Source organism: Cryptomeria japonica, chromosome 3 (genome assembly GCF_030272615.1).
Source record: "Cryptomeria japonica chromosome 3, Sugi_1.0, whole genome shotgun sequence".
NCBI lineage: Eukaryota > Viridiplantae > Streptophyta > Pinopsida > Cupressales > Cupressaceae > Cryptomeria > Cryptomeria japonica.
In genome coordinates, this window is record NC_081407.1 from 691,819,312 (window position 1) to 691,833,305 (window position 13,994).

The window sequence follows — 13,994 nt, forward strand, 5'->3', positions numbered from 1 at the left end:
AAATGCTCTGTTTGAAGCCCTTGCATCAGTTTTGATTTAATTGATTTGGATGTGTGTGGACCTATTTTAATAACTTCATTGTCAGTAACATTTATTATGTTTGATTTATTGATCATTCTTTAGGAAAACTTGGATTTACTTTGCAAGTCCAAAGATGAGGTCTTTGGAAAGTTTTGAGAGTTAAAAGCTCTTGTGGAGAATTAGATAGGCAGGAAGATTAAGGTTTTGAGGTTTGGAAATGGAGGCTAGTATACCTTCAACAAGTTTTATGTCTTTTGTAGGGATGTAGGGATCAAGAGGGAGCTGATTGTGCCTTACAAACCTCAACAAAATTGGGTTGTATAGACGAAGAAAAGATCCAATATAGAGACAATCAAGTTTATGTTCCATGACTTAGATTTTCCCATGTTACTTTTGGACCTTGGTAGAGACTTGCGACCATGTTTTTTACATTCTAAATGGATGTCCTCGTAGGTTGTAAAGGGACAAGACTGTAGAAGAAGCTTTCATAGGAGAGAAACCTGATGCTTCACAGATCTGAACACCTTTGTACTCATAGGAAACAGTTGAAAAGTAATAACCACCAAGGATGAAAAAATCGCTAAAAAATCGCCTAAACCATGATTTATCTTGAGTCAATAATGCAGACGATCTAATCGTCATTTAAATCGCAGATGATATTTTTTGAGAAATCGTGATTTTCAGACGCAAAAAATTGTGACCTAAAATGTAAAACATCGCGTTTTAAAAAAGCAGAAAAAAGGTCGCATCCCTAAACGCGATTTCGGCTTGGTTTGGAAAAAAAAAGTGAAAAGGTCGCGTGAAAATAAAAAACACGATTTCGGCTCGGTTTGAAAAAACGCGCGAGTGCGGCTTCCCCGATGCCTGACGACATTCAAAGTGTTCTAGGTTTGTCTCTTTTTCCTCTCTGTGATTTAATGATTCCTTCTCACCCTTCTGGGGATTATAAGTGTGAAGATTACAAAGTAAACGTATGCGTAATCTGGGTACCTTACACAAAAGCAATAGATTTTTGCCGAGTTGCTCGGGAGTTAGGCCAAATTTTTTTGTTACAACTCCCAATCCAAACTTACGACAAATGCTGTACATAGATTTCTGGCTTGGTCTTTTGAATTGGCCTTGTTCTACCTTAACCTCATCAGGAGGAAAATGCAAGTTAAATTTTGCATCTATATCATCAATAGTTCGTTCAGACTCTGCATCATCAAGTGACTGTCAAAATTGAATCTAACAGCATCAATTTGATAGGATCTCTACTTGCTTCTTCTCCAGCACACTTCTCATAAGCTGCTTTAAGAGTATTTTTCCTTCTTTGAAGTAAAATCCACTTTCTATCCTGGACATCTATTGCCCATAGTGCCTACAAAATCGGATAAAACCTAAGTAGCCATCTATGTGACTGTATTGCATAAAAGGCGTTCTTAGCTGAAGAATGCATTTCCTTGCACATTCTTAATTTACTCCTTGAGAAATTATCTGCAGATTCCATATAGTTATCCTCTTGATCCTTAAGTAAATTGAGGCACATCTCCTTCCGATACATAGCAATGAATGGAACCTAGCATTGACATTATCTTACAAGTCAGATAAATGCCCTGATTTCTTCTCAATTAGAAGCTGCTAGATGCATTGCAGACTGGATTAATACCCAAATATCATGATTGGTTACCATAATATAATAGCACATCTCTCCAGCTATAGAACCTGCATTATTATCAATTTATCATCTCTAATAACATTCAAGTTTTCAACAATAGGGGGGTCCCTCACATTTAAATTTTTTTGTTATATAACAATATCTCCCTTGTGAGTGTTTCCATAGCCGATAGGCTATTTTAACGTGGGCATAGCCCACAGGAGGTGTCTCACGCTTCCCTGGGAATGCTTGATGTCAAACCGTGTTTTTTAAAGTTCCAACGACTGTGCTATTTCTTCCATGATTAAATTTCTATTCACAAAGTTGAGATTAATTAGCCGACACAATAACGCCTGCTGAGGCCAATACATTTATGCGCTTTCATACAAAGGGAAACTTGCCACGTGGATGTTTAGTGCTAAGATGACGAAAAAATATAATAGCCATCTGTGCATTTGATTTATTGCACCAACTCATCCTCCAGCCACATCCGCCTGACCCTGAAGCCGCACCCACTGGATTTATTAATTGCTCACCAATTATTATTGAAAAAATTGCTTTGGTTCCCACCACTTCGGTTGTTGTTTTATCATGTAAAATCTCTACAAAAGCTTATTTTTACATATAGAGCTCAGTTTGCCAGAGATAGAGAGATCGCAGGGAACTGGACAAAGGACAAATAAATAAATCTCTGTAGCGGAAAGTACAAATGTTTGCACTATTTTGGTCTTTAGTTCTGCAGTTTTTGGTTCTTTCATACTAAATTTTGAGTAGGACCCAACACCATAGTGTTATGTTTTAATAAAGGCTCTTAGCTTGCCAAGAAAACAAGGGAGTTGATTAAAGTGGACAACCCACAAAATTCAAATCTTCTTACCCGAAAGAGAACCTCACATATTGAATTTTTTAAAATAGAAGTGGTGAAGTGAATGGAGAATTGAATTGTCCATTCTTCATCTGATTTTGTAGAAGCATACTACTCCAAAAATCAGGATTGCCATAATGTGACAAACCAGGGAAGGGTACAAATTCAAGATTGCCCTCATAATAACATTGTTTTTATAAAGTCCTATAAAATTTGATAAAAGTCATTTAAATCTTAACATAATTTAATGGAAATGCACCAGCTGCCCATGTGGCAGTTACGTAGATCAATGCCTTTTATTTCTAAAATCATTGGATTTGAAGAAGCTACTACTTGTCCTCTACTTATCTTTAAAGTTTCATAAAAAATATAATGTTTTTCTTGTACTTAGGTTGGTAAAATATACACCCGCTTTTTATCTTTTTTCTTGAAAATTTAGTTCTCTTGCATTGAAATTTTTTAATTTTCACCAAATTGGTTTTATTTATTTATTTTTATTTTATTTTATTTCTATAAAACAACTAGTAGCTTAGAAACCACATTCAATTTTCTACATATTCTATTCTTACATATTTTGTTAAATTACATTGATAGCCTATTCAAATTTTCATGTCAAGTTGTCTAACTCTGTTTTTTCCAATTTTAATCAGCTCTTAAGGGCCTAGTTTGGCCCCTCATGATCCTACACATACCCCTCTTTATTTGCATTGTTGAATTTAATTTTCCATCCTTGAAATTTACTAAAGAGGATGTATACACCCGTGCTAGGGGCTAATTCACCTAGTCTCTTGACTTGATGAAATGCTATCACTCTAAACAATTATGAATCCACTAATTATATAGAACATAGATTAAAATACCTTCATATGGCCCCTTGAAATATGTTATGTAAATACCATTATTTCATCTAGGGCTTTAACATTTTGATGTCTCAATTTATCCATGAAATAAGCTACCTGTGGAGCATTTAAGCATAGTTGAACTACTCGCGTCTCGGCTCGACTCGCCAAGCCCTTGAGAAAAAAACTCAGCGAAAACTCGGGAAAAACTCGGAAAAACTTGGCGAAAAACTCGGCAACGTAAAAATGCGCTTAATTTTAATAAAAAATGCATTTTTTTTGCAAATTTTAATGAGAAGATGCATCCAATGAGTCAATAAATGATAACACAAAAGAAACAAGCTGATTCTAGATATATTTAAATGCAAAGTGTCTACAAAATCGCATCCTCATGAGAAATGCTGATGGCTGGAAGCAAAATAGTAAATAGTTTTTGTAAAACCAAAAGTAAATACAACTTCCTCTTCCCAGCTCTAGCTAAAACTAGTTTCAAACTTTCATCATATTTGAAATTTCATCATTCATACTCATAGTTTCAAACTTTCAACTCTAAAATATATAATACCAGGATTTCTTCAATGCTAATTATGTTGTTATATGGAGCCTAATCAGACTCGGAGGTTAAATTTTCCCTACTTCCATCAGCGCAGTTTCCCCCTATATTTTTCGACAGGGGTTTGGGGGCAGCGCCCCCAAGTTGGGGTCAAGGGGCATCGCCAAAGGATCCTGAAATTTGACTAAGTCTGGAAAATTGAAGAATCCTCCAAAAACTAGATTTTGCATTATAACTCCTGGAGGTCCGAAACCACTCTCAAACATCTCGACAGTATATATGGAATATAACTTAAAGTAAATGTCACTTATACTTAAATGTTATATTCCATATATGAATCCTGACGAACAGACCAAAAAACTCGACGATTACTTGAGGGCATAGTGGGCTCTCAGCGTGGCCCTTCCAAGTGAGTTTTCCCTTTCTTAGCCCAAAACCATATCGAAAAACAAAAAATGCATGTATTTTTTGCCGTTTTCTGCTGTTATGCTAACGCAGGCGAGTTTTTCTTTAAAACTCGCCAAAAACTCGATGAGTTTTCCTAGTGAGTAGAAGTCATTACTACTCGCTAGGTCTAAAAACTCGGCGAGTTTTTGTCAATCGCTGAGTTTTCGGCGAGTGTGCCATCTATGCATTTAAGAATATAAAATTAGGGATATTTACTGCAACTCTTTTTTAAAGATGAATTCTAAAAACATTGTAACTTAGATTCATATTATTTTGGGGAAAATAAAATTGCTGTAATATTTTAGTATCAAAGGTCTAATATGATTTGGGTGGATTTTGTTTTGGGTTTTTGTTGTATTGATATAATTTCTCGTTAGAGTGAAAATTTGGTTAGAATCCTCTTTTGATTTGAGAAGTGTTATGAAATTCATTTTTTCAAATTTTTGTTTTGCAGAGTTACTCCAAGGAAGAAAGAACTCTTACAAGGAGACAAGATCAAACTACACTATATTAAATTTAACTTTATAAATTTCATTTTTTAAAAACGGATAAGGACATTTTTAGGAGATCAACATCAACAACAAAGAAGACATCTCAGCAGCAAGTTGAATGTATTTAATGTAATCACTTTCTTAAATAATATTTTCCTATATTGTAAAAATATTGTATATGTAAAAACATTTTTAATTGTTAATATCTCCCTTGTGAGTGTGTCATATACTGATCATACAGATTAATAAAACTTATTTTTCTAGCATTCTTCTCTTTCTAAAGTTTAAACCTTTATATCTTTTTTGCTTCTGCACACATACAACACATCTAGATCCTCATCCAGAGCATTGCCCCCTAGATATCTCTGAGATCTGTAGAAGAAGTTAAGAAGAATTGGTTTTAGTACTGATAATAGATACTGGTGAAACAAATTACAATGATGGATTGTAGCCATTAAATAAAGAAATTTTTGTCAATGGAGTGACAGAATTAGAACAAAATTTCTATAATTCTTGGTAAGTGATACAGCTGGTATCTCCTTAATCACCATGACAATCCAAAAATCCGGGACAATAGATTTCCATTTAATGGGGAGCTGGAAATATTTTGATAGTCAGATGTTTGCTTGTTGTGTTTTGACTTTTGAGCCCTATTCAAGCAGGATATCATGCATTTTAGGCAGTTACATTTTTAGAGAAGGGTAATGGGGGTGGCCAGTCCAAACATTACATATAGACTACAAAAGTTATCTTTCACTAGCAACTGTTGGACATCTTATACAAATAATATCTGTACCTTTTGATTATTGCAAGTGTTCAAAATTGGAAAGTAAATGTTGTTTCTTGAAGGTTAGCAGTGAGCAATAGAAGATATGTGCAGCACTTAGGGTATTTATTTTGGCGGTGATCTACTTGTGTAAATTTTTCTATACATTTGAAAATAACATGCCAGTATTTTGATTGTAGATAATTAAGCATGAAAAAGTTGTTAAGTTTTTATTACACCTAAATTTTTTTTTCCAGGAACAGCATGAAATAGTTTGCTTTTTGTCTTGGTTTGCAGATAGCAGAGAATGTTGCAAGGAAGTATGGAGTTAGCAAGAGTGAGCTGCTAAATCCAGAAGCTGATGATCTTGCTGTACGAATGGCCTTGGGAGAAACTCATATAATTGCTGAGACAAAAAAAGTTTTAAGTGATGAAGGAGTAAATGTGGATATTTTAGAAGGACTTGCTTTGGGAAAATTGGATAAAGTGAAGAGAAGCAGTCACATTCTAATCATAAAGAACTTGCCTTTCAGTACGTCTGAATTAGATTTGGTGACAATGTTTGGAAGGTTTGGAAGTTTGGAAAGAGTGATTCTTCCACCAACAAAAACATTAGCATTGGTAAGTTAACTTTACCTCTGGATACCTTTACCTTGAGTGGCTCAGAAGAGTTATATTTATGTGAACTCTACTGAGGCAGGGAGCCATTTTGGTTAAGTTGACTGGCCATTTAATTTGTTTAATGATGTTAATGGAATCCATTTGGGGTTGTCATGTGCAGGCTGTTTATCTTGAAGCAGCAGAAGCTCGGGCAGCATTTAAAGGCTTGGCATACAAACGCTACAAGTAAATTTTCTACATTGAATTCTCCTCTCTAGATCCCCACACTTCTAAGCAATTGTTCAAGATGTGATTTTTAGGAGATGAAATATAATTGCTTATGGGACACGTAGTATGGTTTTGTGAAGTTGGTAGGGTGCAAGTAAAACAATAAAAATCTGTTTGGTTACTTTTTCTGTTGAAAGGTCACCTATTAATATCCTCACATAAAAATATGAACAAATTTAAGTGTAGACTAACATCTTATCTTTACATGTATTAGTTACGTTTATATCTTCATACATAATTACATTAATTAGCATATGTGAGACAGATAAATGCAATAGATGACGTAGTATTAATCTTGGACTTATATTTGAAATAATAATGTTACATCTATAATATAATTTTGTATATTATTAAATTAATAAATTAGAATAAAAGAATGCAAATCTTTTCTATATGATATGTAGCGATCTGCTATTCACCTCTAAGCATAGATCATAGTGTTAGATTTAATATGAAGAATGATAACAATATTAAATCTCCTAGAATTGAAAACAAAATTAGGATGGCATAAATTTACTAGCAATTGAAAGACGAGACAAGCTTGACTAGAACCTTGAAAGTTACCAAACAAGAATTGTTCAGGACCACTTGCAAGAATTTGCAATATTTGAAAAACTCAGAAACCAAAATAGAAAAACATTCGAAACCATTGCAGAGCCCTTGTAAAATTACCTTGGACAAAATAAATTTCTCAAAAAACAGAGTCAATATGACCTAGAATGAAGTCTTTAAAGTTCAAACTGGAAAAACAAAACTACATTGGAGATGGCTCAAGTTGGGAGGGAAAGGATAATGTCATGCTGACATCAGCAAAGAATGTTTGATAGTCCTTTGAAATATTCCTTGATGCCAAAATATTTGGAAACTATTGATAAATTTGCTTGACATTGCTTTACGGATTGAAGATTGCATTGATTAGGGAATCAGTTATTAGGATGGCATAGGTGGTTTAATTGGCGATAAGCTGTTTGAGGGCTGAATGTGGAGGAAATGATTGCACCCCTTGTTTTCCCACCAGCTGTAGATGGCAGAGCCTATAAGGCTACTGGTTGGGGATCTGACCTCATTGGTTATGCTAGCTTGTTAGAGATTTGATTGCAATAATACTAAAAGATATGGGGCCTTACATTGTTGTTGATTGCAGCACCCTACAAGTATGTTGTGACAGGGGTCTTGACATGCACCTTTTAAAAGAAAAAATGAAATTGGAAAAAATATATAAAGGAAAACAAATTAATACATTAACTGTAGTGACCTGGCCAAATTTTTATATCTAATTTTTTTGCACAATATCCCAGTGTTCTAATGTACAGCATTTGTCAAACAGTTTGCTTGCAACCTATCTGGTTTATGTTTTCAATTTGTTTCGAATAGATATCGCAAGATAAATTTCCAAACTTCAGATTTGGCTAATATCTCCATTAAAATAAAATTGTTGCAAAATATTATTAACAGAGATATATTTTATAGATCACAATATAGTATTAGTGCTGTCCCATATTGATACTTTTTAGAATTTACATACAGCAAAGTGATATTAATTAAATATCCATATTTGCAGTTTAAATTGCCGACCTGGACTATTGAAAGTCAATCAGCAAATTCCTTGCTTTTCTTTAAGGCTGTATGGCTCCTTTTGCATAAGTAAAACTTCCAAAAGAAATGTATGATAGCTTGCTAAAGGGTGATGAGTTCCTTATATTTGCTGTGCTGACCTTTCAAGGACTCCTCAAGGCTACGGCTGGTATTGTTTATGCCTTTAAGCCTTACATTAGGCATGAGTTCTCCAGTCCCTTAATGAATAGATGTCCTTAGTACTTGTACAGAAACTTAACAATGAATCTCATTTAATTTTCTTCACTCTTGGAACATGTAAACAAGCTGGCATTATCACTCAACTCAGTCACTTCATCTTTCATAGGTGGCACCCCTTGTTTTAGCTTTGACTATGACCTGCAGTTAAGTCTCTTATCACCCGTGATTCCCTTCTTTAGAATAATTGCTCAATTCAATATTATTTTGATCCCCCTTGAAGACTCCACGCCAGATTTGGAAAGTACTTGAAGCTGTGATTGTTTTTAAGTTTTTAACTAAGCACCTCCCTTGTCTTTTGTGTGGCAACTAGCATAAGGGCCCCATAAATTTCCTGCGACGCTCTTTGACTTTCAGAGACTGCGTTGGAAATTTCCACATGAGCATTTCCTTGTCTGTTGTGCCAAAATTTAACCTTCTACCATTTGTTGCGTGGGGCCTCTAAAGGCAATTAAGCTTGAATATCAAAGCTTTGATCCTTCTACTTTATCTTAGAAGTGGTACATCCCTTTACTGCTGAATATGACATACAGTCGGAAATAACCCAGCTTTACAATTTTTTATTATTATCATTTTATTTAAGTTTCTAGAATGCACACTTTGCAACTCGGTTCTCTGAAACTTTCACATATATCAATATCAAAAAGACAATTCTTTTGCCTGCAAATTATAATAAATTTTTACCTAGATACCTGAGACTTGCTATTGACAACCAGATTCTCCATTTTTTGCACAAATCATGACCCTAAGTGAATCACGCCCAATTGGCTTGGGAGGAATCTTGCACCTCTGAACCCAATATTCACCTGAGGGTTTTTGTCCTGCTGTGGTATAGAGTCTGCTTAACTCCACAACTGGGGTTCCAACCAGAAAATATCAAATGTACAGAATGCCAAATGACTCCCGTAATCCTCCATTTATAATCTTAACTGAAACTTTCTAGAAAAGTCACTTTTAAATAATAACTAATAATTCTTTCCCTCCAAAAATTACTTTATATTATTTTATTTTTGGTCCCCAGCTAAAGTCATCAAAATATTCATGATAATAATTAATTAAATCAAAATGCAAGTTGCTTAAAATTATCAAATTTTAAGACAACTTTATTTAATCAGAGTTACCCGGGGACGCGTCCCCGACCTGAAAACCCCCGTCCCCATCCCGGGGACGTTTCGGGGACTTGGGGACGGCCAGGGGACGTTTCCCCCCGTCCCTAAATTGCCCTGTTTTTGGAGGGGACGTCTGCCCTAGCTTTGGGGGACATCCGTATGTCCCGGGGACGGCCAGACGTCCCCCATTCTAAGGCCCTTAAAAAATATTAAAAAAATTTAAAAAGTTGTATATTTTATTTTTTATTTAAATTTTCTAATAGAGGCCCCTTATTAATTCAAATTGTTATTAAAAATAAAAAAAATTAAAAGATAACATTAATTAAATTTTAAATTTATTAATTTAATTCATAATTTTGACAATGAAACTATATGGCAGCAGTGTAGCCTTTGGGCATTTTGACACAGAGATTAGAAAATCGCCAAACTCGGCGAGTCAATAGAAAAATAACACCCAACGCCTTTATTAAAGTATAAGTTTTTTTGGCCTCGCGGGGCGCTGCCCCTCAACCCCGCCCTGTATCGCGACAGGGAGCGCGCAAGGGGCGATGCCCCTTGACCCCACCTTGGGGGCGCTGCCCCCAAACCTCCGTTGAAAAATATGGGGGGAAACTGCGTCGATCGAAGTAGGGAAAATTTAACCTCCGAGTCTATTGATATGCATATTGACAATGTGAATGAATTGAAATTCTGATTTATGAATGCATAATTGCATATTGTGTATTGAGTATTAACAATGTTGTATGTTTAGAATTTACATTCTAAAATGTTTTCAACTTTTCTTAGTATCATACACATGCTATATCCATGTTTTATTATTTTCATATGAATATAATGTATGTATGCATGCTTTATCCATGTTTTCATATGAACATTTAGAATTTTGAAATTTTCCTATATTTTATATAGCCGTCCCCTTTGCCGTCCCCCGCTGTCCCCAAATTTGGCAAAAAAATTTGCCGTCCCGGAAACGCTTCCCACCGTCCCCGTCCCGGAAACTTGGGGTAACTTTGTATTTAATTAATTAAATTATCTCCTTTCTGCTCACAGAGATTGAAAAAAAGGGACAGTACATTCAATATTCTGAATCAAAGATGTAAAAATCGCCAAAATATCGGGCAAATCGCGAGTCATTTGCTGAAACGATTTAATCGCTATTTAAATCGCATGCGATTTATTCAGAATAAATCGCGATTCTTAGTCGTAAAAAATTGCAATTAAAACCTAGAAACTCGGCATAAAAAAAATGAGTTTAAAAAAAAAGGCCGCAAGCCCTAAAATGTAAAAAGGGTCGCGCGAAATGATGAAAAAAAGGTTTTCTTTCGGCTGACAGAAACACGCGACTGCAGCTCCGCGACTTCCCTAACACACGATTGCGGCTCCGTGACTTCCCTCCTCCCTGATGGCCGATACCTGACATCCCTTGCAGTCATTGAAATTGATGCTTCCAGGTTTGGCTCGATTTGCCATTGTAGCTTAACGTAGTGAAGTGAAGTTGAACAAATATTACTTCGCTAATGAGGGTTGTGTCCCAAATTTTCTGATGACGCCATGTCTTCTGAAGTTTTGATAAATGTTCACTACATTCTTTGTCGAGGGGATATGGATTACTGTGTAACTGTATATCACAGAGTTGTGTAATATTTTGCTCTGAGTCTGTTTAGCTATATTTTAAACAGTAAACCTTATAATATAAAATTATAAATCACAAGGTTTACTGTAAATCATGTAATATAAATCGAAGGTTATGTGAAACAGGAGTTTTGTAATTACTAATTTTAATATACTGTTTACAAGGTTTTGAACTTTTGATTGTGTTTAGTGTTTACTGTTTTACATTGATTGTGTTTTGAATATATCTCCTTCAGCGTACAGGGGAAGGAGATTTTATCGTTCACAAATTACCTAATTTTCATTTTAATTGATTGCAAACTAATATATGATAATGATATATCAGAGCAAAATATTACACAACTGTGTGATATACAGTTACACAGTAATCCATATCCCCTCCACAAAGAATGTAGTGAACATTTATCAAAACTTCAGAAGACATGGCGTGATCAGAAAATTTGGGACACAACCCTCATTAGCGAAGTAATATTTGTTCAACTTCACTTCACTACGTTAAGCTACAATGGCAAATTGAGCTAAACCTGGAAGTGTCAATTTCGACGACTGTAAGGGATGTCAGGTATCGGCCGTCGGGGGGGAGGGAAGTCGTGGAGCTGCAATCGCGTGTTAGGGAAGTCGTGGAGCCGCAGTCGGGTGTTTCTGTCAGCTGAAAGAAAACTTTTTTTTCATCATTTCGCACGACCCTTTTTACATTTTAGGGTTTGCGGCCTTTTTTTTGAAACTCATTTTTTTTATGCCGAGTTTCTAGGTTTTAATCGCTATTTTTTACGACTAAGAATCACGATTTTTTACAACTAAGAATCGCGATTTTTTTTGAATAAATTGCACGCGATTTAAATAGCGATTAAATTGTTTTGGCAAATGACTTGTGATAAATCGTGATTTACCCGATATTTTGGCGATTTTTACATCTTTATAAACACATGTCTTTTAGTCTATCTCTAGATGGTATGTCTGATACATACTCAGTCTAATAGGTGAATATATAAACCTATGTTACTGGGTATGCCAAGGGTTTGTACAAGTGAACCAAAAAACGTGTAAAAAAATATAGATTTTTTGGCATGTTCAGTTCTGTAATTTAAAAAAAAAAGATGTTAATAATATCCTAATCCAGATCCAGCATTGTCTCCATGTGGGACAAATGATGGGCAGATAAATGTTTTCTCTGTGATATATTATTGTAGTTTATGGGTTCAAGTGAATGGCTCACCCGGTTTGCCCATTATTGCAGTACACGTGGCCACCATCTGTTTGTTTCAACCACTTAACCAGCCCAGCTTCAGTGATAAATGTTGGTGATAAATAGCTCGCCTAAGTTACCAGGTTCTTCTAAAAACCCCCAGTACCCATGTGGGTACAGTTCACATTTGGGTCTGTTTGGGGGTCCCACTGGGTTCACCCAGGGTCCCAAAAAATGGATGAGCAACAAGATGAAAAGGTCAAATCACAAGAAATCTTAAAATTACCGACAGTGAGAAGCAACATTATTGTAGTTTATGGGTTCAAGTGAATGGCTCACCCGGTTTGCCTATTATTGCGGTACACGTGGTCACCATCTGTTTGCTTCAACCACTTGACCAGCCTAGCTTCAGTGATAAATGTTGGAGATAAATAGCTCAGCTCGCCTAATTTACCAGGTTCTTCTAAAAACCCCCAGTACCCATGTGGGTACAGTTCACATTTGGGTCTGGTTCGGGGTCCCACTGGGTTCACCCAGGGTCCCAAAACATGGATGAGCAACAAGACGAAAACGTCAAATCACAAGAAATCTTAAAACTACCAACAGTGAGAAGCAACATGCAACTAACAAACTATAAATAGCAAAAGCTCAGAAACTTAAAGCCAAAATCACAAGGGCTTGGAGTGTCTTCATCCTTTAAAATCACAAAACACTGGGCTCTAAAGTAGTCTATTGAGTAGCCTTTTTTGCGACTCTTCGAAGCTGCGGGAAGGTGGTAAGAACTATTGATCTCAAGACAGCCTTCCTACATTACGACACACATATAGTCTAAACATAGAGTGAGATAGTCTACGTATCTTTTAAATTGCAGGGATCATGGGAACATTAATGACCATCGTTGCTGAAGCTAAGATGCTGTGGAAAGAGGCTTGTTGATGATCTTGGACCTGTTTGCAATCAATACACAGCCCATGCTCTGAAGTTGTGAGAAGTTGCAGAGGTGTTTTTTAGAGTTTCTATGTAGCTGTTCATGCACAGAACTGTACTTCAGCACATTGTAATTTGCAATTTAGTCTCTGTCATGCATCCTTCCAGAATTTGTCAATGAGTGGAAGTCTTGGTTAAACATGCAAGTTGTAATCTTTATTACATCTCAGTTTTGAAAATGAATATACTTGGTTCTGAACAATGAATATCAAATGTCATTTATCTTTCTATCTGTTCTGTGGTTTATTCTCACTTGCAATGTGACATGATCAATGAGGCTTGAAAATCTTAAAAAACTGATAGATATATGACTGCAAATCAAACCTTATCTCTGTCATGTACTTGCAAACTGTAAGTTGAATGTGAAGAATGCTTAATATTCAGTGGGGAAGCAAAGTGTTTGACATAATGTCTGAACAGTTACTCTTTGGAAAGTGGATAGGAAAGGTGCAAAAATTTGGTGTTAGAAAGGGGGAGGATCTTACAAAAACCTTGCGTTTTTGGAATGGAGACATGTTTGGGAAGCAGGGATGGGGGGTAAGGAGGGGTATGCCCCTTGATCGCCCTACCACTAATGTCGTCATCATTAAGATGCTGTTGGGTCATCCTAAAGATGTCTGGGGGACTACCAAGAGTCACTTGACTGTCATGGGGACGTTGAGGTGTCTCTGACTCTCTAGTGACCAGATGACCAAAAAGAAAATCAATTTTTTTTGATTATTTTGCCCAAAGTCAAACCCTAATAACCTATGGGTCCCATTA

The 13,994-nt window shown here is 35.8% G+C and overlaps 1 protein-coding gene across 1 annotated transcript in view; it reads left to right on the forward strand.

The window, feature by feature from the left end:
* LOC131078359 (uncharacterized) overlaps window positions 1–13,994 on the forward strand; it is a 130,940-nt gene that overhangs the window by 89,211 nt on the left and 27,735 nt on the right. Inside the window, exons 8-9 of the mRNA XM_058016032.2 lie at window positions 5,916–6,239; window positions 6,400–6,464. Of these exons, the coding sequence (XP_057872015.2) occupies window positions 5,916–6,239; window positions 6,400–6,464 (389 nt within the window). The remainder of the gene's footprint in view (window positions 1–5,915; window positions 6,240–6,399; window positions 6,465–13,994) is intronic.